The sequence below is a fragment of the Bombina bombina genome, chromosome 3 (assembly GCF_027579735.1).
Source record: "Bombina bombina isolate aBomBom1 chromosome 3, aBomBom1.pri, whole genome shotgun sequence".
In the NCBI taxonomy this organism is placed as follows: Eukaryota; Metazoa; Chordata; class Amphibia; order Anura; family Bombinatoridae; genus Bombina; species Bombina bombina.
In genome coordinates this window covers 352,448,679-352,474,949 of record NC_069501.1, presented here as the reverse complement: position 1 = coordinate 352,474,949, position 26,271 = coordinate 352,448,679, and the positions used below count along the sequence as shown (strand labels likewise).

At 36.5% G+C, this 26,271-nt stretch overlaps 1 protein-coding gene across 1 annotated transcript in view; it reads left to right on the top strand.

Annotated features, from left to right (window-relative positions):
* Positions 1 to 598: 598 nt before the first annotated feature.
* The window catches only part of SRPX (sushi repeat containing protein X-linked), a 244,242-nt gene continuing 218,569 nt past the window's right edge, over positions 599 to 26,271 (top strand). Inside the window, exon 1 of the mRNA XM_053706469.1 lies at positions 599 to 759. Coding sequence (XP_053562444.1) covers positions 696 to 759 — 64 coding nt within the window. The 5' untranslated portion in view covers positions 599 to 695. The remainder of the gene's footprint in view (positions 760 to 26,271) is intronic.

The following is a 26,271-nucleotide window of genomic DNA, read 5'->3' as shown; positions in this document are numbered from 1 at the left end:
CAAGCGCTACCCAGGTGCTGAACCAAAAATGGGCCGACACCTAAGCTTGCATACCTGCTTTTTCAAATGAAGATACCAAAAGAACGAGAAAAAAAAATGATAATAGGAGTAGATTAGAAAGTTGCTTAAAATTGCATGCTCTATCTGAATCATAAAAGAAAAAAATTGGGTTTCATATGCCTTTAATTGATAAAAAATTAGTAAGTATTTATTTATTTATTGCAGATGTTTGGTACTGTTCCAAGACAAACATCCTTTTCAAACTATGTGCAAAGGCATAGAGGAAGTACCGTGTCTCAATACAGCCTTAAGATAAAAACAGAACTCTGCATTTAGAAACAAGTGAAGTAGCATTTCAAAATATGGTAAATCTACACCTTGTGTGAGGTACAAAAAAAATCTTTATTGAATGGGCTGTTTCTTTCAGGAAAAAGAGAAACTTAGAAGAAGAAAAAAAAGCTTCTGAAAAGGACTCGTATACAGTAGTATCCAATCAAGCAGGGAATCTGTGGTGTCCAATAAGGGATTACTTTACTCCCCCTTTTTCCTGGCAGAAATTCAGTTCTCCAAGGAAAAAAAAAAACTTGTGGTGTCTTGCCTGTAGCCTGAAGCTTAAAGACTGTGTAGCATTCTCTCCCCCTTCCTCTCTCTTTAACATCCAGTCTTCGTGTGCAGTGGGATTTGTGTGCAGAGATATGGGGACTTCTATCTACCTAATAGTCCTGATCACAAACTTCTACCTAACCAGTGGATATGAAGGTAGGGTGATCTAGGTATAGTGCATAAGTGCTTAGAGGTCTGGTATATAGCACATCATTTATTATTAGTTTATTTTATTTTCTTGCTTTTAAAAACTCTGAAGGCAGATTTGTTTGTCTGAAATCAACTTCATTTTTACTTTAGTAACAAAGCTATTTTCAAGAACACTTATTTTATAACAGTTTCAGTTAATTTTCTTTTTTGTTCACATGAGGTTTTTATGAATAGATTTGCTTTGCAGTGTGAAGTGTGTGTGTAGCATGTGTGACAGTCACAGATTATGTGGTGAATTGTAAAATGCTGTTCTGTTGTGTAAAAAGTTATCAATGCATGTCTAAATTATGGCTTGTTGTATATCAGTCCATTGGCCACTATCTCCTTATAACTAAGATACAACAAAATAATTGGAGAACGAGATAATTTATCATAATATTTCAGTTCTGATTATAATTTGTGTTTAGATTTGCCATTGCAGATTTGTATTAAATTGTTATAAAATATACTGCAAAATATAGTTACTGGGAGGCATTTTAATACCTAAAAATGGTTTAATTTTCATCTCTGGCTAGCATAGGCATAGTTAATTAGATATGCTATGCCTTTTTACTCCACTTGCACCCGATGACGTAACCACTATCATGTGTGTTCATACATTCAGCCCACAAATATCTCTGCTAATTCCGCACATCAGGAATTGATTGGCAGGTAAGTTTTTTCAGTGCATAAATTTTAAGGTAATGGTGTCCAATTACAATTGTTTAACCACTTGACCAGGCAGTCAGCTGTATTTTTGAGTGAAGGAGGCTCCAGGCATCTGCCTAATTTGTCTAATGACACATATAGGTTTAAATATGAGATTTTTTCCCCCACCAAACTATGCAGTAATATCTACAATAAAGGTGGCATCTAGGCATTTGTTTATTGTGTTTTATGACAAATCTAGGTTTACATTTATGTGTTGTTTTTTCTTCAAACAATGCAGTAATATCTACAATGAAGGTGGCTCTAGTCATTTGCTTGTATTGTCTTATGACAGATCTAGGTTTAAATATATGAGATTGTTCTGACACTGTGCTTAAAGGGATGGTATACACCAAGTTTCATATAACTGCATGTAATAGACACTGCTATAAAGAGGAATAGGCACAGATACTGATCTAAAAATCCAGTATTAAACCTTTTAAAAACTTACTTAGAAGTTCCAAGTTTAGCCCTGTTGACGAGGTTAGGCTGGGACCCCCAGTGAATAGGGCTGGGAAACCAGGAACAGCAGTCACCCCCCTCTCCCCTGCATATGAAAAGACAGCTTACACAAACAAGAGCAAGCAGGATTGTGTAGACATCAGTATACATCTAAAATGTTGAGGTTAGGAGTCTGAAAATCAGTGCAATGTTATTAAAAAAATAAGCAAAACTAAACATTGTTACAAAAAACACTCCCATATGGGCTATTTAAATGGATCATCTACAAAACATTTATGCAAAGAAATATCTAGTGTACAATGCCCCTTTGCTGTCTTAAGTGAGGGTTGCATTAGAAATCTGGCTACTTTACCTAATTATATAGGAGCACCACAGGGGGCTAAGGTATATCACAGGGCTAATAGTAACCAGGAAAATGAATTTAGGATTATAAGTGCAACAAATATCCGTTAAAATTCCTTTTAATCAATATGGGTTGTTAACAATCAAACCCATCACAAATATGTCATCACAATACAATATAAAATACAATAAAAAAACAATAAAAATACAATAAAAATTGAAATTGAAAAAACAAGATTCTATCTTTCATACCGTATAAAAACTGAGCTTATAGCTACAAGTCCAGGTTTGGACTACTTTCAGTCAACTGTGTTAATCCTGAAGGAGCATTGAACTAATTGTTAAAAATAAAATTAGAAGTGTAGCGAACTTCGAGTGGAGTTTGGGGTCACAAATACCCAATAACGAATTACAGTGACTTCAAGTGAAATTGGGGTCACAAATATCCGGTGACTGATATTATGATGTCTTGAAAAAGGCCCATCAGAGGGCCGAAACGCGCAGACGGACAATCGACATACGATTTGTGAGGCTTGCCATATTTCCAGGATATTGCTGAGTGGGGTGAGTTTATTTACCAATATTCCACACCCCATAGGCTGTTTGTTTAGTGCACTTTTCTTTTTCTTCTTTTAGGTATTGTTTGCATTGATCGGAACTGGGAACCTCATAAAGTTAGGATTATCAGCTACTTTGGACCCTATCGAGGGACACCAGGAATTGGATTTTAACTGACTTTTATCATTAATAATTAGGACTTTGTTTATATCACCACCCAGACTTCTATTTTTTATTTTTCATATTTTGTTTTCTGGAACTTAGTATCTGTACATTTGATTCTCTAGGATATTATTTGATTAGGAGATTGCAAGTATGTATCTGAGGAAGCAAAGGAGCAACACACATATATATATTTTTTCTATTAGGGATCTTTTTGTATAATTTTTTGTATCTTTCTGTATCTCTACAAACGGAGAAGTTTGTAATCTCCCACTAATGTAAAATTGTTCTTTATTCTTATATCCCCATATCAGAACATACCAGTATTGTTCTAGTTAGGTTTGAATTAATTTATACTAATTTCACATTAATTGTTTGCACAATTTGGAATATCTATTCACAAATCTCTTTGTCTTTGGCTCACTGTTTTTATTTTATTTTATTTTTGAATTTTGAACATTGTGATTTTGGATTGTGTATTATTTTATGTTCTTTCTCACAAATCATATTGTTTTTTTGATTAGCGTATTATACCATACATTTGGCACATATTAGATCGTATATTTTTCTTTCACTTGATTGTAATATCAGTCACCGGATAATTGTGACCCCAATTTCACTTGAAGTCACTGTAATTCATTATTGGGTATTTGTGACCCCAAACTCCACTCGAAGTTCGCTACACTTCTAATTTTATTTTTCACAATTAGTTCAATGCTCCTTCAGGATTAACACAGTTGACTGAAAGTAGTCCAAACCTGGACTTGTAGCTATAAGCTCAGTTTTTATACGGTATGAAAGATAGAATCTTGTTTTTTCAATTTCAATTTTTATTGTATTTTTATTGTATTTTATATTGTATTGTGATGACATATTTGTGATGGGTTTGATTGTTAACAACCCATATTGATTAAAAGGAATTTTAACGGATATTTGTTGCACTTATAATCCTAAATTCATTTTCCTGGTTACTATTAGCCCTGTGATATACCTTAGCCCCCTGTGGCACTCCTATATATATCAAACTGTTGCAATTCCTTCAAGATCTGATAGGGGATCTTCTTTATAGTGTAGCAGGTATATATCAGTTTAGGCGCTGAAACTTAATTTTGTTGCTAATACTTTACCTAATTAAGCTATTTGTGCAATTTCTATAATGTCACCTTGGTGAAAACTAAAAGCTGTCTATATAATGTCTCTGAAAATGTGTGTGTATGTGTATATATATATATATATATATATATATATATATATATATATATATATATATATATAGTGTGTGTTAGCATTTTGCTTCTTAGTAAGTATTTTAAGACTTAAAATGAGTAGCAAACAGAAATACTAAGAAAAACAATTAAATACTCTTGTGCAGTGGGAAGTTTAAAGGGACAAAATACAAGGGTTACCATATTGCCGCTTTAAAAAGGGACATATATGAAAAATACATATGTCAGGGCTATTTAAAGAAATGTTTTGAATAATGGTCCGTTATAAGAACCCTGACATTTGTATTATTCATGTGTCCCTTTTTAAAGCGTCAATATGGTCACCCTACATATTACCCATATGCTAAATAATTTGAAAGTGATGTATCATAACTGTGTAAAAAGCTGACAAGAAAATATCACCTGAACATCTCTATGTAAAAAAGGAAGATATTTTACCTAAAAATTTTTTTAGCTTACAAGAGTGATTGCTCTGTGAATAGTTATACTTCAGCTACTGTCCAGCTGCAGGTTGGAAAAAGAAACTATCCACTAAGCATCAGCAGTGCTGTGCTTTGCTGTGATCTTATAAGATGTCACTGAAATCTTGTAAAAATTCATGGTAAACTTACTTAAACTGAATAAGAAAATAACATGACTGTGCCTGCACATGCCATTTGCAAACTTTCTTGCAAATCCTGGGACTGGTATCCTGATTGGCTGCTTCAAGTCTCTTTACATTGGGGTGTGAATACTTTTTTAGATAGAGATGTTTAGGTGATATTTTCTAGTCCGCTTTTTACAGATATGCTGCATCACTTTCAAGTGCGTTAACATTTGGATATCATGTCCCTTTAAAAGTAAGACTTTTAGAAAACAGATTGGCATTAATATCAGCCTAATTTCTCTAAATACAGCAGCCATACAGTAAGTTGTAGAATTAATATATATTTTATTATTATTATTATTATTATTATTATTATTATTATTATTATTATTATGTCATGTAGGATGGTAAAGACAAGAGCACATCATACATCTGCATCTCATTTATTTATTAATATAATTGTATACAATATTAGATGTAGTTATAGTGTAAATATTTATTTGACATTGTTTTTAATTGATTGCACATAACTAGATAATGATTTAGAACAGACAGATGCATACACTTTATAAACAAGTAATGTAAAACTCTGTATGTTTATGCAGCTTTGTTTGTGTTAAGCTGCTAATGTAAGCACTTTATACGGAAATGGGGTGCAAGAGTGCAGATAGCATGTACAGCTGTTATACAGAATGTTATCTGCAGCTTTACTGTCATTCATGAAGTACAGTTTGCTTATGTGTATAGTTAAATGGACATAAATGTTCAAATTAAGCTTTCGTGATAGAGCATACATTTCTAAGAGACATTAATTTACTGCTATTACCAAATTTACTTCATTCTCTCAGTATCCTTAGTTGAAAAGCATACCTAGGTAGGCTCAGGAGCAGAAATGCACTACTGAGACCTAGCTGGTTATTGGGGACAACCTACATATGCCTCTTGCCATTGTCTCACCTTAAAGTGAAGGTAAAGTTTTTTTATTTTACTTCCTGATCACGTTGTTTGATCTTCCAATTGACTTTCTGGCCGTTAGGCGGCCGGACAGCTACGTCATCAACCTATTGATTGATTTGCGCATGCGTCAAATATTTGTATGCCTTAATTTGCTGGTCACACGTTCCCGATTCGCGCATACCCGTTTTCCCCCACAGAGCCAAGAACGTCATCTGTTTACATTGAAGGCACATTGCATTACTATTGATCAATAAGTTAAAGTAAGTATCTAATTACTTTAGCAAGAAATCATAAATTATATCGCAGAATGTTATCAATCGTTTTATACATTTTGTACATTTGTCTGATTGAGAATTTTCAATATGATGAAAATTTAATGAATAGCTGAATTGCCATTGGAGGCGCAATGCGCTCGGTGCTTGTGAACGCACATTGCAGCTACGTATAGAGAGGTTGGGACCGCACTATACGTAAACTCACAGAAAGATAGGAAGTGGAAGATGGGCGGAGCGTGATAGATAACGGTAGGAATTATAAAACTAAAAATAAAACTGATATTTTTTTTAAATAAAATAATATAGCAATCTGGATATGTTATTGACATACAATGCTTGGATGTGTTGTAAAGCCTGAAAATTTAATTTCACTTTAACTAGGTCCCAGAAGTGTACTGCTGCTCTTGAGCTGCTTTTACCTATGTGTGTAACACATTTAAGGGATTAAACACATACGGCGAGATTACGAGTTTTGAGTTAGAAGCTGTGCGGTGCTAACAAGCAGTTTTTTCTCACCACTCACTTACCTACAGCGCTGGTATTACCGATTTTCTGAAACCCGGCGTTAACAGGCAAGAAGTGAGCGTAGAGAAAAATTGAGCTCCAAACTTCACTTCAACACCAGCGCTGCTTAAGTCAGCGGTGAGCTGGTCGTACGTGCTCGTGCACGATTTCCCCATAGACATCAATGAAGAGAGCCGGCTGAGAAAAAGTCTAACACCTGCAAAAAAGCAGCGTAAAACTCAGTAACGCAGCCCCATTGATTCCTATGGGGAAACACATTTTATGTTTCCACCTAACACCCTAACATGAACCCCGAGTCTAAACACCCCTAATCTTACACTTATTAACCCCTTATCTGCCGCCCCGACATTGCAGACACCTGCATTATATTTATTAACCCCTAATCTGCCGCTCCGGACACTGCCGCCACCTACATTATACTTATGAACCCCTAATCTGATGCCCCAACATCGCCTACACCTACATTATATTTCTTAACCCCTAATCTGCCGCACCCAATTTCGCCGCAACCTACCTACATTTATTAACCCCTAATCTGCTGCCCCCAACGTCGCCGCCACTATGTTAAATTTATTAACCCCTAAACCTAAGTCTAACCCTAACACCCCCTAACTTAAATATAATTTAAATAAATATAAATAAAATTCCTATCATTAACTACATTATTCCTATTTAAAACTAAATACTTACCTATAAAATAAACCCTACGCTAGCTACAATAACTAATCGTTACATTGTATCTAGCTTAGGGTTTATTTTTATTTTACAGGCAAGTTTGTATTTATTTTAACTAGGTAGAATAGTTATTAAATAGTTATTAACTATTTAATAACTACCTAGCTAAAATAAGCTAAATCACAAAAAAACAAACAAAACTAAATTGCAGAAAATAAAAACAAATTACAGATCTTTAAACTAATTACACCTAATCTAAGAGCCCTATCAAAATAAAAAAAGCCCCCCAAAATAAAAAAAACCCTAGCCTAAACTAAACTACCAATAGCCCTTAAAAGGGCCTTTTGCGGGGCATTGCCCCAAAGAAATCAGCTATTTTTCCTGTAAAAAAAAAATACAAACACCCCCCCAACAGTAAAACCCACCACCCACACAACCAACCCCCCAAATAAAATACCAAAAAAAAAAACCTAAGCTCCCCATTGCCCTGAAAAGGGCATTTGTATGGGCATTGCCCTTAAAAGAACATTTAGCTCTATTGCGGCCCAAAGTCCCTAATCTAAAAAATAAACCCACCCAATACACCCTTAAAAAATCTTAACAGTAACCCCCGAAAATTAATTTACTGGGAGAAGTCTTCATCCAAGATGTCCTCAACGAAGCCGGCAGAAGTGGTCCTCCAGACGGGCAGAAGTCTTTATCCATACGGCAGCTTCTATCTTCATCCTTCCAGCGCAGAGTGGGTCCATTTTCAAGACATCTGACGTGGAGCATCCTCTTCTTCCGACGGCTTCTTCGTAATGAATATCACTTTAAGTGATGCATCCAAGATGGTGGTGTCCCTTAGATTCTGATTGGAATTAAGGTAGAAAAATCCTATTGGCTGATACAATCAGCCAATAAGATTGAGCTGGCATTCTATTGGCTGTTCCAAGCAGCCAATAGAATGCAAGCTCAATCCTAAATTGAAGTTCGGATAGAATTCTATCAGCCATTCGGAATCTAAGGGACACCATCTTGGATGACGTCACATAAAGTGATATTGATTACGGAGAAGCCGTCAAAAGAAGAGGATGCTCCGCGTCGGATGTCTTGAAGATGGACCCCCACAGCGCCGGAAGGATGAAGATAGAAGATGCCGTCTGGATGACCACTTCTGCCCGTCTGGAGGACCACTTCTGCCCGTCTGGAGGACCGCTTCATTGAGGACATCTTGCCGCTTGAATGAAGACTTCTCCCGGTAAGTGAATCTTCGGGGGTTAGTGTTAGTATTTTTTAAGGGTGTATTGGGTGGGTTTATTTTTTAGATTAGGGACTTTTGGCCGCAATAGCGCTAAATGCCCTTTTAAGGGCAATGCCCATCCAAATGCCCTTTTCATGGCAATGGGGAGCTTAGGTTTTTTTAGTTAGTATTTTATTTGGGGGGTTGGTTGTGTGGGTGGTGGGTTTTACTGTTGGGGGGGTTGTATTTTTTTTTTCAGGAAAAAGAGCTGATTTCTTTGGGGCAATGCCCCACAAAAGTCCCTTTTAAGGGCTATTGGTAGTTTAGTTTAGGCTAGGGTTTTTTTTTTATTTTGGGGGAGCTGTTTTATTTTGATAGGGCTCTTAAATTAGGTGTAATTAGATTAAAGATCTGTAATTTGTTTTTTATTTTCTGTAATTTAGTGGGGGGGGGGGGGGTTTGATTTAGCTAATTTAATTTATTTAATTGTATTTAATGTAGGGAATTTATTTAATTATAGTGTAAGGTTAGGTGTTATTGTAACTAAGGTTAAGTTTTATTTTACAGGTAAATTTGTATTTATTTTAGCTAGGTAGTTATTAAATAGTTAATAACTATTGTATTACTATTCTACCTAGTTAAAATAAATACAAACTTGCCTGTAAAATAAAAATAAACCCTAAGCTAGATACAATGTAACTATTAGTTATATTGTAGCTAGCTTAGGGTTTATTTTATAGGTAAGTATTTTAAATAGGAATTATTTAGTTAATGATAGGAATTTTATTTAGATTTATTTAAATTATATTTAAGTTAGGTGGTGTTAGGGCTAGGGTTAGACTTAGGTTTAGGGGTTAATAAATAGTGGCGGTGACGTTGGGAACGGAAGATTAGGGGTTAATTAATGTAGGTAGCTTGCGGCGATGTCCGGAGCGGAAGATTAGGGGTTAATAAGTATAATGTAGGTGGCGACGATGTTAGGGGCAGCAGATTAGGGGTTAATAATATTTAACTAGTGTTTGCGAGGCAGGAGTGCGGCGGTTTAGGGGTTCATATGTTTATTATAGTGGCGGCGATGTCCAGAGCAGAAGATTAGGGGTTAAAATTGTTATTATAGTGTTTGCGATGTGGGAGGGCCTTGGTTTAGGGGTTAATAGGTTGTTTATAGGTGTTAGTGTACTTTTTAGCACTTTAGTTATGAGTTTTATGCTACGGCTTTGTAGTGTAAAACTCATAACTACTGACTTTAAAATGCGTTAGGAATCTTGACGGGGTAGGGTGTACCGCTCACTTTTTGGCCTCCCAGGACAGACTTGTAATACCAGCGCTATGGAAGTCCCATAGAAAAAAGACTTTACGAAGTTTACGTAAGTCGGTTTGCGGTAAGGCCAAAAAAGTGTGCGGTGCCCCTAATCCTGAAAGACGTTAGGACCTGTTAACGCTGCTTTTCCAGCTTACCGCAAAACTCGTAATCTAGCCGATAGTTTTATTCAAACAATAGTGCAATTATAAAAGCTAGAACACAAAAAGTTAATTTATTTTTGCACTTTTATGTCCCTTTAACCTATATATTGACTTGGCTAGGATATGACTTCACAGACCAATATCTTACTTATACCTTCCAACAGTTCACAGGATTTTGATCCGGTTTTAGCTTTGAAGCCGCACTATAAATTTTTTAGTTTTCTTTAATCTCTTTGTGATTTATTTTCTTTTTTCCGTCTGTCTCATTAAATGGTTAGTTATTTTGTTTAGTTGAATAAGCTCTTTCTGATGTGCAGTGATGACTTGTGCAATGTGAAGGGAAAGTCTGTGTGCCCTTATGTAACTCAGACTTCATGGAATGAAAGCACCTTTATGGTACAGTAAACCATTAATAGGACATTAATTTACATGCAGATGTTCCGTTTGGTCAGATTTACGATCTGGAGGCTATGGATTATTATTTACAACTCCTGCTGTAAATACTTTCTAAGAATCTCTCCCTAATATTTTGCAACCTATTTCTAAGAAAGAAGAGTTGATGTTTGGTATTAGTCCCATATTGTCATCTTGTCGGTTGACATGATACATAAACAATATAATGCAAGTATTTGCTGACACTCGGCAATTATATCATATAGAGGTTTTAACATTCTTTAGGTTACTACATCACAGCATTACTGGGAAATCTGGGCTCTAATCCACATTATAAAGCAGTATGTCAGCACTGGCAATATAAGTATCCTTTTAGCTAAGAGACTCCAAAATTATCAGTGAATCCATCATTTATTTTGTTTAGGTATTGAGATTGTATTTCTTTCTAAAAAAGAGGATTACAGAGGGCCAAATTTAGACTGAAATGATCCAACCTCTCATAGGAAAAATTATAGGGACAGTCAGGGCAGAATTAAACTTTCATGATTCAGATAGAGCATGCAATTTTAAAAAACTTTTCAATTTACTTTTATCATCAAATTTGCTTTGTTTTCTTTGTATTCTTTGTTAAAAGCTAAACCTAGGTAGGCTCATAAACTGATTTCTAAGCTGTTGAAGGCCACCTCTTATCTCAGTGCATTTTGATAGTTTTTCACAGTTCATGCCTGTCATAAAGGCATCATTGTGCTCACTCCCGTGGAGTTATTTATGAGTCAGCACTGATTGGCTAAAATGCAAATCTGTCAAAAGCACTGAGATAAGGGGCAGTATGCAGAGACTTAGATACAAGGTAATGACAGAGGTAAAAAGTATATTAATATAACGTGTTGGTTATGCAAAACTGGGGGATAAAGGGATTATCTATCTTTTTAAACAATAACAGTTTTCAAGTAGACTGTCCATTTAAAAAAAAAAAACAAACATACCTCAGTGTTTGTAAGAAAAAAAAAGTGTTGGTCATTAAACTGATATAGACCAAAAATGAGCACACTAAATTTAAATTTAGGTTTGGGAATATGAACTAATTAGGGCATGGTTTACAAACTCTATCAGTACTCAATAACAGGACAAATTTTTAGGATTATCTCAGATGAGAAAACAATTACGGAGTAGCTGATTATATCACCTTATGTTATATTTAAGATATCCTAAAAATCTGTCCTGCAGACTGAGAGTCTCTAGTGTTGGACATTCTGAAATTTTTTTTACTGAAATTGTTGCTAATCTAAAAATTCTCCCACAGACAGGTTTCAGCTGTGAAAAGTGTGATGGTAGCCCAGGTGCAGAACGTCATGCCACATACCAGTGACCTCTCATCTAAGGACCAAATGCATCTATAGCTTAGGTGCAAGTGAAACTGTTATTTAATTTAAAGGGACAGGGAAGTAAAACAAATTATACTTTCATGATTAATAGAATGCAAAATATTAAAAAATAGCCATTGTTGCCAGTCTGGTCTGGAAGAATATTTTGGATTTTTTAATTTTAATTTTTATTGAGACAAATAAATAAAATGTTACAAGCAAGTCATACACAATATGTCCATACATCAATATTTGTGGTCACAAAAACCACAAAATCAAATGTGACATGAAATGGCATAAATACAAGTGTCTCAATTGACATTTTAACACATCAACCAAGATCACAATATAACAGCAAATATCAGTGATGCAAGTGGCTCAATGGGTATTTGAAACATTTGGAAAAACTTAGAAACTGCTTAGGAAATTCCTATAAATCTTTCAGAAAATCTAAGCTCTTAGTTTAAACTAATTTATATTATAGCATTCCCTAAGTATATCTGAAACTGTAAGCAAAAGATATCCACTACTCAAATAATAGAGGTCTCTTTTGGGCCCATAAACACATCTTCTAAACACGATGGGTGAATAGTAGAGGATCAAAGAACACATAAGGCCACTTTTGGACCCATAGCAAGTAACATCAAGAATAAGTTAAAAACTAATAGAATACGCATTCTATTTATCTGCATCTATAATCACAACTCAACTAAGGAGTGCCTGCATGTAAGTAAATCTAGCAGGATAAAAGTGTGATCATCCTATATGTTATGTGGGCTTAAGAGGAGAATCATAGTAACAACACAAACAGGACAGACAATGTATAGCCTTCCATGTGCTTAGGTTATACGTCAAAAATAAATAGTGGCTTAATCAGGACATGGGTCAGTGAGCAGATATGATGTTGTTGTTCCTGTTTTACATAGAGATGTTCAGGTGATATTTTCTTGTCAGCTTTTTACAGTTATGATGCATCACTTTCAAGTTATTTATCATATGGGTATGTAATTAAATTGGAAAGTTGTTTAAAATTGTATGCCCTATCTGAATCATGAAAGTTTAATTTTGACTAGACTGTCCCTTTAAGAATATATATAGGAACAGCTAGAATCCCTAATAATTGCAGATATTATAAACACAAAATACATAAACTTACACTAAATCCATACTCAAACTGTAAGTAGAGTATAAGATCACCATATATCTGTAGTCCCAACAGAGCCCACTATTGTAAATAACAGGGACATATCTGTAGCTCACATAAGCAAACATCTGTATTATCGGTATAGGAAAAGTATCCCAAAATATAGAGCTGCAAGGTGAAAGTACATATACTTTCTCTCAATGTCTTCACTTACTATATTTTAATATCAAAATCTTGGTTGTGTAACAGATGTCCACACGCATTGTCCAGGCCTCTCACCAGCGCATACATATGTCACCGCATTCCACACATGCTTTACAACATATGTGGAATGCAGTTACATAATGTGTGCGCATGAGAGGGTACCAAAAACTGACAGAACACCAGCTCAAGTCATTTTGCTGCCTGGGTTCAAGAATAAAATGGCGTCCCTCATCTCTCTGCACACTTCAGTCTAAATCCAACAAGAGTCAGTTGTTTCAAAGATTAAAGTTCAGCAGATTAAACATTTGCATCATATAAGATTAATGTATCTTTAAAACACTATTATCACAAATATGCATTCCTTGTGCTGCCACTGTCATCTATCTCAGATGTATTATCTATCTCAGGTATATCTATCTCTCTCGGACATATAATCTATCTCAGGTATAGCTATCTATCTCAGGTATATTATCAATCTCAGTTATATCTATCTCAGATATATCTATCTCTCTCAGATATATAATCTATCTCATGTATAGCTATCTATCTATCTATCTATCTATCTATCTATCTATCTATCTATCTATCTATCTATCTCTGGTATATCATCTATCTCTGGTATATCATCTATCTCAGGTATATTATCTATCTCAAATATATCTATCTATCTCAGATAGATCTATCTATCTCAGGTATATCTATCTATCTCAGATAGATCTATCATCTATCTAGTTGGTTGTACATGATATATATTTAGCTGCACATTCCAAGAAATTCTAATGTTGTTAGTGACAATGGAGTTGGAATGCAGAATACAATATTCTGCTCTATTGTTGGAAAATAGTCACGTGTGGCTTGCTTAATCTGAGAACTTTACAGGCATAAAATGAAAGAAAACATTCAATGGACAAAAACTTTTAAAAGGACACCAAATCCCCCAAAAAATATTTCATGATTCAAATAGAGCATGCAATTTTAAGCAACTTTCTAATTTACTCCTATTATCAATTTGTCTTTGTTCTCTTGCTATCTTTATTTAAAAAGCAGAAATGTAAAGCTTAGGAGCCAGCCCATTTTAGGTTCACAACTGCTGCCATGTAGTGATCCAGACACATGCACGCTCCTGAGCTTATGCCCCTGATTTTCAAAAAAGATATCTAGAGAACTAAGAAAATGTGATAATAGAAGCAAATTAGAAAGTAGCATTCTCATATCTGAACCATTAAGAAAAAATGTGGGTTTCTTGTCCCTTTAAGTATTGAATGTCCTTTAAAAGTGATGGTAAATTCAGCCCAACTGCTCAACATATTTTAAAAGTTCTTATCCTAACTAGCATATCAATATGCTTTTTTATTAATAAAAACATCATTTTACTGAATAACTTCAATTTTTATCCTGTAACGTTAGACTTTTATATTCAGCCTCTATCTTAAATTTTCGAAGGTACTGCTTTGAGTGACATACATTCTATCCAATCATAGCCTCACCATGCGCCCTATGTAAAACTGAACTTGCACTCTCCCGTGCTCTGAACTCACTAATCTTGATGCAATGCGAATGCGCAACTCTTACGCTACTAGCTCAATTGAAAAAGACAATCCTCAGCTCCGCTTTCAGTGAACTTTGCATCTGATGTAAGTAAACAGTAAATCATTCGTTTCATACTGATTTACTGTTTACTGACATTTTTGACAGCATCAAGTTTTTTTTTTCTCTGCAAGTACCCCAGCAATTCACGCATTGTCTATTTTACTTGCGCAAGTAGTGTAAGAGTTGCGCATGCGCATTGCATCAAGATTAGTGAGTTCAGAGCACGGGAGCGTGCAGGTTCAGTTTTACATGAGGTCCATTGTGAGACTATGATTGGATAAAACGTATGTCACTCAAAGCAGTACCTTCGAAAATTTAAGAGAGTGGCTGAATATAAAAGTGTAACGTTACAGGACAAAAATTGAAGTTATTCAGTAAACTGATGTTTTTATTAATAAAAAAGCATATTGATATGCTAGTTAGGATAAGAGCTTTTAAAATATGTTGAGCAGTTGGGCTGAATTTACCATCACTTTAAGTTTAGCTAAGTATAGCATTGCATGTTTTTTAGGAATTCCCCAATCCCCTTTTTTCTAACTTAGCATGTTTTGGGTATTTGTGATTGCTTGTTAGTTTAAAATGGAAACTGGCACTTGGGATTTCAAGTTGGAAGGAAATATTTGGAGTGCTTATTATTTGCTGTAAACATTCCAAAGTGTGTTGTAGAAATGTTAGGCTATGGAAAGAAGATGTTAGAATCCTAAAGCTTAATATTTGGATTTTCTGCAACAGTCCACAGGAAAAAAAGACAAATAAAATTTTTACATTTTAAAGAAGATGTTTACATTGAGGTTCTTGAGTTTCTCATTTTTCTTCTACAACCAACATTCATTCCCCTTAACCATCTATCTTCCTTCTTTGTCTATGAGACCCAGATCCTCTCCCTGCTCTCTGTCCTACTTCTCTAAAATCACCCTTTTATCCCAGGAAACAGGTTTATATATTTCTGATGTCATGTGACCACCACATTGTTTAATCATGTGATCAGCTACCTGTGACTTTATTATTCATCTGGATTAATCTTTACTGCTATGTCACTTATCTTCCACCCACACCAGTAAACCAAGGACATATTTGTTTGCAATGAGGAGGCTCCTATCACTGTTGATGAATTCTCAATGTTTAGAAATTGGTGTATATTGTGATATAAGGAAGAATATACAAAAAAACAAATGAAAGGGATTATGTTCGCTGTACATTGTATTCAGTGCTGCAGCAGGAACACCCTTTCACTGAGATGCTGATGTCTGCTGCTGCCTCTTTTGTGTACATAGCTGTAGTATTGGCATTTACAGTATAGGTGTCAGTTTAAGCAAACAGAACCAGCTATTTGATATGACTAAGTAAAGGTTAAGAAGCCATTTGTAAGCAATATATTACACTCCATCAGATAATGTGAGATGACATCATTTTTCAGTACAATAAATCTCTTCCGACCATCACAAGTGTCATCATGGCTTAAATGATCTCCTTGTGTTTGCTCTTCTAGTGGAATCAGTTGCTTACTAAATCTGCATTGTTTTATCCATGGATAATAAGCTTCTGTGGCATTGTAAACACATGTGTTTCTAATGATTTCTGTTTGCAGTACACTACAGCCTTGTGTATATTTAGCTCAAGAAGCAATATTTTACAGTGCTCAGATAGTGAGAATGGTAGGATAGGTAATCCGAGAATATGCACATGGATTGCAATAATATGCTTAGTGTATTCAACTTTCATTGCCACATGCAATAAATCATAATGCAATTTAAAGAATCAGTAATTACAGGAATATAAAACAAAAACATATTTAGTGATTCAGACAGAGCCCACAATTTTAAAAACACTTTCCAATTTACTTCAATTATCAAATTTGCTTTGTTCCCGTGATATTCTGTGTTGAAGAGATATTTAGCTAGGTGTCCGGAGCACTATATGGCAGGAAATAGTGCTGTCATCTAGTGCTCTTGCAAAGGGATGACATTCTTCAAAAACTGCTGCTATATAGTGCTCCAGAAATGGTCCGGCTCCTAAGCATACATCCCTGCTTTTCAACAAAAGATATAAAGAGAACAAAGAAAAATAGTTAATAGTAAATTAGAAAGTTGTTTAAAATGACATGCGCTATCTGAATATTGAAAGAAAAATGTTGTGTTTTATGTTGTGTTTATGTATTTTTTTGGCCCATTGTATTTCTTGGTTAAATGGAAACTAAACCCAATTTTGTTTTTATTCATTCAGATAGCGCAGGCAATTTTAAGCAACTTTCTAATTTACTCCTATTATCGATTTTTATTCGTTCTCTTTGGATCTTCATTTGAAAAGCAGGAATGTAAGCTTAGGAGCCGGCCCATTTTTGATTCAGCACTACCTTACATTATTGCTTTTCAAATAAAGATACCAAGAGAATGAAGAAACATTAATAATAGGAGTAAATGAGAAAGTTGCTTAAAATTGCATGCTCTATCTGAATCACAAAAGAAACATTTTGGGTTTAGTGTCCCTTTAAGCCTTGTATTAGCTAGTGGCGCTCATGCACAGTTAAGCATTGTATTTACTGATTGCGCTCATGCACAGTTTGCCATTGTATTTACTGATGGCGTTCATGTACAGTTTGCCATTGTATTTACTGATTGCGCTCATGCACAGTTTGCCATTGTATTTACTGATGGCGTTCATGTACAGTTTGCCATTGTATTTACTGGTGGCGCTCATGAACAGTTTGTCATTGTATTTACTGGTGGCGCTCATGTACAGTTTGTCATTGTATTTACAGGTGGCGCTCATGCACAGTTTGTCATTGTGTTTACTGGTGGCGCTCATGTACAGTTTGTCATTGTATTTACTGGTGGCGCTCATGTACAGTTTGTCATTGTATTTACTGGTGGCGCTCATGTACAGTTTGTCATTGTATTTACTGGTGGAGCTCATGTACAGTTTGTCATTGTATTTACTGGTGGCGCTCATGCACAGTTTGTCATTGTGTTTACTGGTGGCGCTCATGCACAGTTTGTCATTGTGTTTACTGGTGGCGCTCATGCACAGTTTGTCATTGTGTTTACTGGTGGCGCTCATGCACAGTTTGTCATTGTATTTACTGGTGGCGCTCATGAACAGTTTGTCATTGTATTTACTGGTGGCGCTCATGAACAGTTTGCCATTGTATTTACTGGTGGCGCTCATGTACAGTTTGTCATTGTATTTACTAGTGGCGCTCATGAACAGTTTGTCATTGTATTTACTGGTGGCGCTCATGTACAGTTTGTCATTGTATTTACTAGTGGCGCTCATGTACAGTTTGTCATTGTATTTACTAGTGGCGCTCATGTACAGTTTGTCATTGTATTTACTACTGGCGCTCATGAACAGTTTGTCATTGTATTTACTAGTGGCGCTCATGAACAGTTTGTCATTGTATTTACTGGTGGCGTTCATGTACAGTTTGTCATTGTATTTACTGGTGGCGTTCATGTACAGTTTGTCATTGTATTTACTGGTGGCGCTCATGAACAGTTTGTCATTGTATTTACTGGTGGCGTTCATGTACAGTTTGTCATTGTATTTACTGATTGCACTCATGTACAGTTTGTCATTGTATTTACTGGTGGCGCTCATGTACAGTTTGCCATTGTATTTACTGGTGGCGCTCATGTACAGTTTGTCATTGTATTTACTGCTGGCGCTCATGTACAGTTTGCCATTGTATTTACTACTGGCGCTCATGTACAGTTTGCCATTGTATTTACTGGTGGCGCTCATGTACAGTTTGCCATTGTATTTACTGGTGGCGCTCATGTACAGTTTGCCATTGTATTTACTAGTGGGGCTCATGTACAGTTTGCCATTGTATTTACTGGTGGCGCTCATGTACAGTTTGCCATTGTATTTACTGGTGGCGCTCATGTACAGTTTGCCATTGTATTTACTGGTGGCGCTCATGAACAGTTTGTCATTGTATTTACTGGTGGCGCTCATGTACAGTTTGTCATTGTATTTACTGCTGGCGTTCATGTACAGTTTGTCATTGTATTTACTGGTGGCGCTCATGAACAGTTTGCCATTGTATTTACTGCTGGTGCTCATGTACAGTTTGCCATTGTATTTACTGCTGGTGCTCATGTACAGTTTGTCATTGTATTTACTACTGGCGCTCATGTACAGTTTGTCATTGTATTTACTGGTGGCGCTCATGTACAGTTTGTCATTGTATTTACTAGTGGCGCTCATGAACAGTTTGCCATTGTATTTACTGCTGGTGCTCATGTACAGTTTGTCATTGTATTTACTACTGGCGCTCATGTACAGTTTGTCATTGTATTTACTAGTGGCGCTCATGAACAGTTTGCCATTGTATTTACTAGTGGCGCTCATGAACAGTTTGCCATTGTATTTACTGGTGGCGCTCATGTACAGTTTGTCATTGTATTTACTGATTGCACTCATGAACAGTTTGGCATTGTATTTACTAGTGGCGCTCATGTACAGTTTGCCATTGTATTTACTGGTGGCGCTCATGTACAGTTTGCCATTGTATTTACTGGTGGCGCTCATGAACAGTTTGTCATTGTATTTACTGCTGGCGCTCATGCACAGTTTGCCATTGTATTTACTGCTGGCGCTCATGTACAGTTTGCCATTGTATTTACTAGTGGGGCTCATGTACAGTTTGCCATTGTATTTACTGGTGGCGCTCATGCACAGTTTGCCATTATATTTAATGATTGTGCTCATGCACAGTTTGTCATTGTATTTACTGGTGGCGCTCATGTACAGTTTGCCATTGTATTTACTGGTGGCGCTCATGAACAGTTTGTCATTGTATTTACTGGTGGCGCTCATGTACAGTTTGTCATTGTATTTACTGCTGGCGTTCATGTACAGTTTGTCATTGTATTTACTGGTGGCGCTCATGAACAGTTTGTCATTGTATTTACTACTGGCGCTCATGTACAGTTTGCCATTGTATTTACTGCTGGTGCTCATGTACAGTTTGTCATTGTATTTACTGGTGGCGCTCATGTACAGTTTGCCATTGTATTTACTAGTGGGGCTCATGCACAGTTAAGCATTGTATTTACTAGTGGGGCTCATGCACAGTTTGCCATTGTATTTACTGATTGCACTCATGAACAGTTTGGCATTGTATTTACTAGTGGCGCTCATGAACAGTTTGCCATTGTATTTACTGGTGGCGCTCATGAACAGTTTGTCATTGTATTTACTGGTGGCGCTCATGAACAGTTTGCCATTGTATTTACTGGTGGCGCTCATGAACAGTTTGTCATTGTATTTACTGGTGGCGCTCATGAACAGTTTGTCATTGTATTTACTGGTGGCGCTCATGAACAGTTTGCCATTGTATTTACTGGTGGCGCTCATGAACAGTTTGTCATTGTATTTACTGGTGGCGCTCATGAACAGTTTGTCATTGTATTTACTGGTGGCGCTCATGTACAGTTTGTCATTGTATTTACTGGTGGCGCTCATGAACAGTTTGTCATTGTATTTACTGGTGGCGCTCATGTACAGTTTGCCATTGTATTTACTGGTGGCGCTCATGAACAGTTTGTCATTGTATTTACTGGTGGCGCTCATGAACAGTTTGTCATTGTATTTACTGGTGGCGCTCATGTACAGTTTGGCATTGTATTTACTGGTGGCGCTCATGAACAGTTTGGCATTGTATTTACTGGTGGCGCTCATGAACAGTTTGCCATTGTATTTACTGCTGGCGCTCATGTACAGTTTGCCATTGTATTTACTGGTGGCGTTCATGCACAGTTTGCCATTGTATTTACTAGTGGGGCTCATGCACAGTTAAGCATTGTATTTACTAGTGGGGCTCATGCACAGTTTGCCATTGTATTTACTGATTGCACTCATGAACAGTTTGGCATTGTATTTACTAGTGGCGCTCATGCACAGTTTGTCATAGTATTTACTGATTGCACTAATGAACAGTTTGGCATTGTATTTACTGGTGGCGCTCATGCACAGTTTGGCATTGTATTTACTGGTGGCGCTCATGCACAGTTTGTCATTGTATTTACTGGTGGCGCTCATGAACAGTTTGGCATTGTATTTACTGGTGGCGCTCATGCACAGTTTGTCATTGTATTTACTGGTGGCGCTCATGAACAGTTTGGCATTGTATTTACTGGTGGCGCTCATGCACAGTTTGGCATTGTATTTACTGGTGGCGCTCATGCACAGTTTGTCAGTATTTACTGATTGCACTAATGAACAGTTTGGCATTGTATTTACTGGTGGCGCTCATGCACAGTTTGGCATTGTATTTACTGGTGGCGCTCATGCACAGTTTGGCATTGTATTTACTGGTGGCGCTCATGAACAGTTTGGCATTGTATTTACTGGTGGCGCTCATGCACAGTTTGGCATTGTATTTACTGGTGGCGCTCATGCACAGTTTGTGATAGTATTTACTGATTGCACTAATGAACAGTTTGGCATTGTATTTACTGGTGGCGCTCATGAACAGTTTGGCATTGTATTTACTGGTAGCGCTCATGCACAGTTTGGCATTGTATTTACTGGTGGCGCTCATGCACAGTTGGAAATTCTTATGTTTGATCATTATGTATCATTCATGTATCCTTCATGTTCAGAGTGTTTGTAATTAAAAAAAAAAAAGTAGAGAATTGTTATCACCCCTGACCCTACAAGTCTTTGTGTTTAGCCCCCACAAAGGGGTTCAACACATAGTGAAAGTGCTGCTCGAGAGCTGCATAGAAAAGCTGATGTATCCTAGCAGACTCGGCAAGGAAGCCAATTATTATTATTATTATTATTATTTATTTATATAGCACCGCCAAATTCTGTAGCACTGGGTACAATGATTGGGGTATACAATTACAAGGATTTGTGATAAAATACAAAACCAAACAAATCTAGTACAGGAGGAAGAGGGCCCTGCTCCGGAGAGCTCACAGTCTGCAGGTCTAGGGTGCAGAGACCTAAGGTTGGGGTAGCTTGTCACATTGGTTGTAGTAGCAGTGAGTCAGGCAGTTCATGAACCTGTTTTGTGTCCTTTTTTATACAGAAATTGTGTACACTGTGACAGTGTCCTATTTTAAAATGCAATTAAAACATTTATGTGATACACTTTATTTTAATTCTGCATTGTACCACAGCATTCTGTCTACTGGAATTGGAGAGGCATCTGTATTTTATTAAGTGTTCTGAATCCAGGTTGTAACGAATTGTTTAAACATTTCTTTCTGCACTTTGGCCCTGTTGAGTTCATGGTAAAATGAACGGTGCCTTAAACAATTACACAATCTTTTTAAACTAGACATTGGTTTTATGTGTACAAGCATTTCCTTTTACTAGCTTGATGATTTTCTTTTTATATATGTGTACATGGTGCTTAATAACTATTCATTTGTTCCCAAAAAGATCACTGTGGGTTTCTAATACGTTGAATGTTACAATTAAAATCTGGACCAAATGGCTAAGAATTGTAGCTAATTCCTGCCAAGAAGTGTTATTTATTTTGGCTGTCGGGGAATGCTCTGGCTGTAGTTTCTGGCATAAAATTCTGGTAGAAGATTTAAAGAGATAGAGGGACTTTAATTGTAATTTTACAGTAGCATGATAGTGCATTTGTTTTGTGCTTTTACATAATGTATGAATATTACAGGATCCACACAATAAAAGCCATACATATGTCTTGAAATGCTTTTCACTAAAATAACATGCTTCTATCTTCACTACTTAGAAAGGGCATAAAAGAACAAAGGCTGAAGATCAAGGTTATAATTAAGCTGAAACCCATTCTTAAGTCAGCTATAATAATAAAAAAAGTCTTCTTTTCTGCACATGCTGTGATTCTAATGTAGTGTATATTCCTTTTCATTTGAAAACCTTATAAACATATCTTCTACAAAATTCTTACTTTTAAAGCCTATTTTGAGAAATGATATGCTATACTTTTTCAGTAAGAATAAACCTTCACCTATATTTTTAGTTGGACCATAATCAATACCATAATTATTGTTTATGGACAAATTTTTTCAGGACTATTTTTTGAGGACAAAATAACAATCTCTTTTTAGTGGAAAGTGCAGCACTATATTCCACATTTGTGCAAATTGACCGGATTTGTCATTGATCAGTTATATAAAATATGAGATGCGGGCGGAGAAACGGCTCAATGTTTACCATCACTAAATACAGGGAGTGCAGAATTATTAGGCAAGTTGTATTTTTGAGGATTAATTTTATTATTGAACAACAACCATGTTCTCAATGAACCCAAAAAACTCATTAATATCAAAGCTGAATAGTTTTGGAAGTAGTTTTTAGTTTGTTTTTAGTTATAGCTATTTTAGGGGGATATCTGTGTGTGCAGGTGACTATTACTGTGCATAATTATTAGGCAACTTAACAAAAAACAAATATATACCCATTTCAATTATTTATTTTTACCAGTGAAACCAATATAACATCTCAACATTCACAAATATACATTTCTGACATTCAAAAACAAAACAAAAACAAATCAGTGACCAATATAGCCACCTTTCTTTGCAAGGACACTCAAAAGCCTGCCATCCATGGATTCTGTCAGTGTTTTGATCTGTTCACCAAACATTGCGTGCAGCAGCAACCACAGCCTCCCAGACACTGTTCAGAGAGGTGTACTGGTTTCCCTCCTTGTAAATCTCACATTTGATGATGGACCACAGGTTCTCAATGGGGTTCAGATCAGGTGAACAAGGAGGCCATGTCATTAGATTTTCTTCTTTTATACCCTTTCTTGCCAGCCACGCTGTGGAGTACTTGGATGCATGTGATGGAGCATTGTCCTGCATGAAAATCATGTTTTTCTTGAAGGATGCAGACTTCTTCCTGTACCACTGCTTGAAGAAGGTGTCTTCCAGAAACTGGCAGTAGGACTGGGAGTTGAGCTTGACTCCATCCTCAACCCGAAAAGGCCCCACAAGCTCATCTTTGATGATACCAGCCCAAACCAGTACTCCACCTCCACCTTGCTGGCGTCTGAGTCGGACTGGAGCTCTCTGCCCTTTACCAATCCAGCCACGGGCCCATCCATCTGGCCCATCAAGACTCACTCTCATTTCATCAGTCCATAAAACCTTAGAAAAATCAGTCTTGAGATATTTCTTGGCCCAGTCTTGACGTTTCAGCTTGTGTGTCTTGTTCAGTGGTGGTCGTCTTTCAGCCTTTCTTACCTTGGCCATGTCTCTGAGTATTGCACACCTTGTGCTTTTGGGCACTCCAGTGATGTTGCAGCTCTGAAATATGGCCAAACTGGTGGCAAGTGGCATCTTGGCAGCTGCACGCTTGACTTTTCTCAGTTCATGGGCAGTTATTTTGTGCCTTGGTTTTTCCACACGCTTCTTGCAACCCTGTTGACTATTTTGAATGAAACGCTTGATTGTTCAATGATCACGCTTCAGAAGCTTTGCAATTTTAAGAGTGCTGCATCCCTCTGCAAGATATCTCACTATTTTTGACTTTTCTGAGCCTGTCAAGTCCTTCTTTTGACCCATTTTGCCAAAGGAAAGGAAGTTGCCTAATAATTATGCACACCTGATATAGGGTGTTGATGTCATTAGACCACACCCCTTCTCATTACAGAGATGCACATCACCTAATATGCTTAATTGGTAGTAGGCTTTCAAGCCTATACAGCTTGGAGTAAGACAACATGCATAAAGAGGATGATGTGGTCAAAATACTCATTTGCCTAATAATTCTGCACTCCCTGTAGTAATTATTTTACAAATAAAGCATCTTTAAAATTTTAATGAATGAAAGTGCCTCTGTTTTTAAGAATATTTTTCTATACTGGGCAGTAAATAAATAAACTTTACAATCCCTTTAAATCTCAAAGTTGTTTTTTTGTTTTTTGTTATCTTTTTATATGAACTCTTTCATGGCAGTCCTCATTTCGAAGTAATATTTCAAAAATTCAAATTAGAACAAATACATAATAATAGGATATATTTTAACAATCTGTATATTGAACACAAAGTACAAAATTATATTTGTTCAATATTGCTCACCTTTTTGATGCTTGATACTTCTCTTAAGAGACCGCAATATTTCGAACGTCTTGCTGTAACCTATTTTCACACTGCTGCTCACTTCTGGCACTCCCAGCAACTCAGGGAATTCTCAGTCCTGTTCGTCAACAAATCTGGCACTCACTTTCAATGGACTCCGTCCCCAGAGGACTTTGACCCTCAAGCTTCACAGTAAAATGCTTCAGTTGGGCTATAAAGCCCTATGGCCAGAGTTGCAGTATCTGCTATTATGTTTTTTTAGAAACGTTTTTAACGTTACTAAACGTTAGCCATTGTACTGTCGCTTATACAAATATGCTAGTTGACCCGAAGGCTTCTGTTTAAATTGAATATCAGATTTATTGAATACAAGACATTCGGCGAGATTACGAGTTTTGCGGTAACAGGGGTGCGTTGCTAACAAGCCTTTTTTTTCTAACGCTACCTTAAGACAACGCTGGTATTACAGGTTTTTTTTAAACCTGGTGTTAGCCGCAAAAAGGTGAGCGTAGAGCAAAATTTAGCTCCACATCTCACCTCAATACCAGCGCTGCTTACGGTAGTGGTAAGCTGGAAAAACGTGCTTGTGCATGATTTCCCCATAGGAAACAATGGGACTGAGCTGGCTGAAAAAAAACCTAACACCTGCAAAAAAGCAGCGTTCAGCTCCTAACGCAGCCCCATTGTTTCCTATGGGGAAATTAATTTTATGCCTGCATTTAACACCCTAACATGAACCCTGAGTCTAAACACCCCTAATCTTACACTTATTAACCCCTAATCTGCCGCCCCCGCTATTGCTGACACCTACATTATATTATTAACCCCTAATCTGCCGCTCCGGACACCGCCGCCACCTATATTATACTTATGAACCCCTAATCTGCTGCCCCCAACATCGCCGACACCTACATTATAGTTATTAACCCCTAATCTGCCCCCCCAACGTTGCCGCAACTATATTAAATTTATTAACCCCTAATCTGCCACCGCCAACGTCGCCGCCACTATAATAAATTTTTTAACCCCTAAACCTAAGTCTAACCCTAACCCTAACACCCCCCTAGCTTAAAGGGACAGTCTACACCAGAATTTTTATTGTTTTAAAAGATAGATAATCCTTTTATTACCCATTTCCCAGTTTTGCATAACAAACACAGTTATAATAATATACTTTTAACCTCTGTGATTATCTTGTATCTAAGCCTCTGCAAACTGCCCCTTTTTCAGTTCTTTTGACAGACTTGCAGTCTAGCCAATCAGTTCCTGCTCCCAGATTACTTCACGTGCACGAGCACAGTGTTATCTATATGAAATATGTGAACTAACACCCTCTAGTGGTGAAAAACTGTTAAAATGCAATCTGAAAGAGGTGGGCTTCAAGGTCTAAGAAATTAGCATATGAACCTCCTAGGTTAAGCTTTCAACTAAGAATACCAAGAGAACAAAGCAAAATTGGTGATAAAAGTAAATTGGAAAATTGTTTAAAATTACATGCTCTATCTGAATCATGAAAGTTTATTTTGGCCTAGACTGTCCCTTTAAATATAATTTAAATACATCTAAATAAATTTACTACAATTAAATA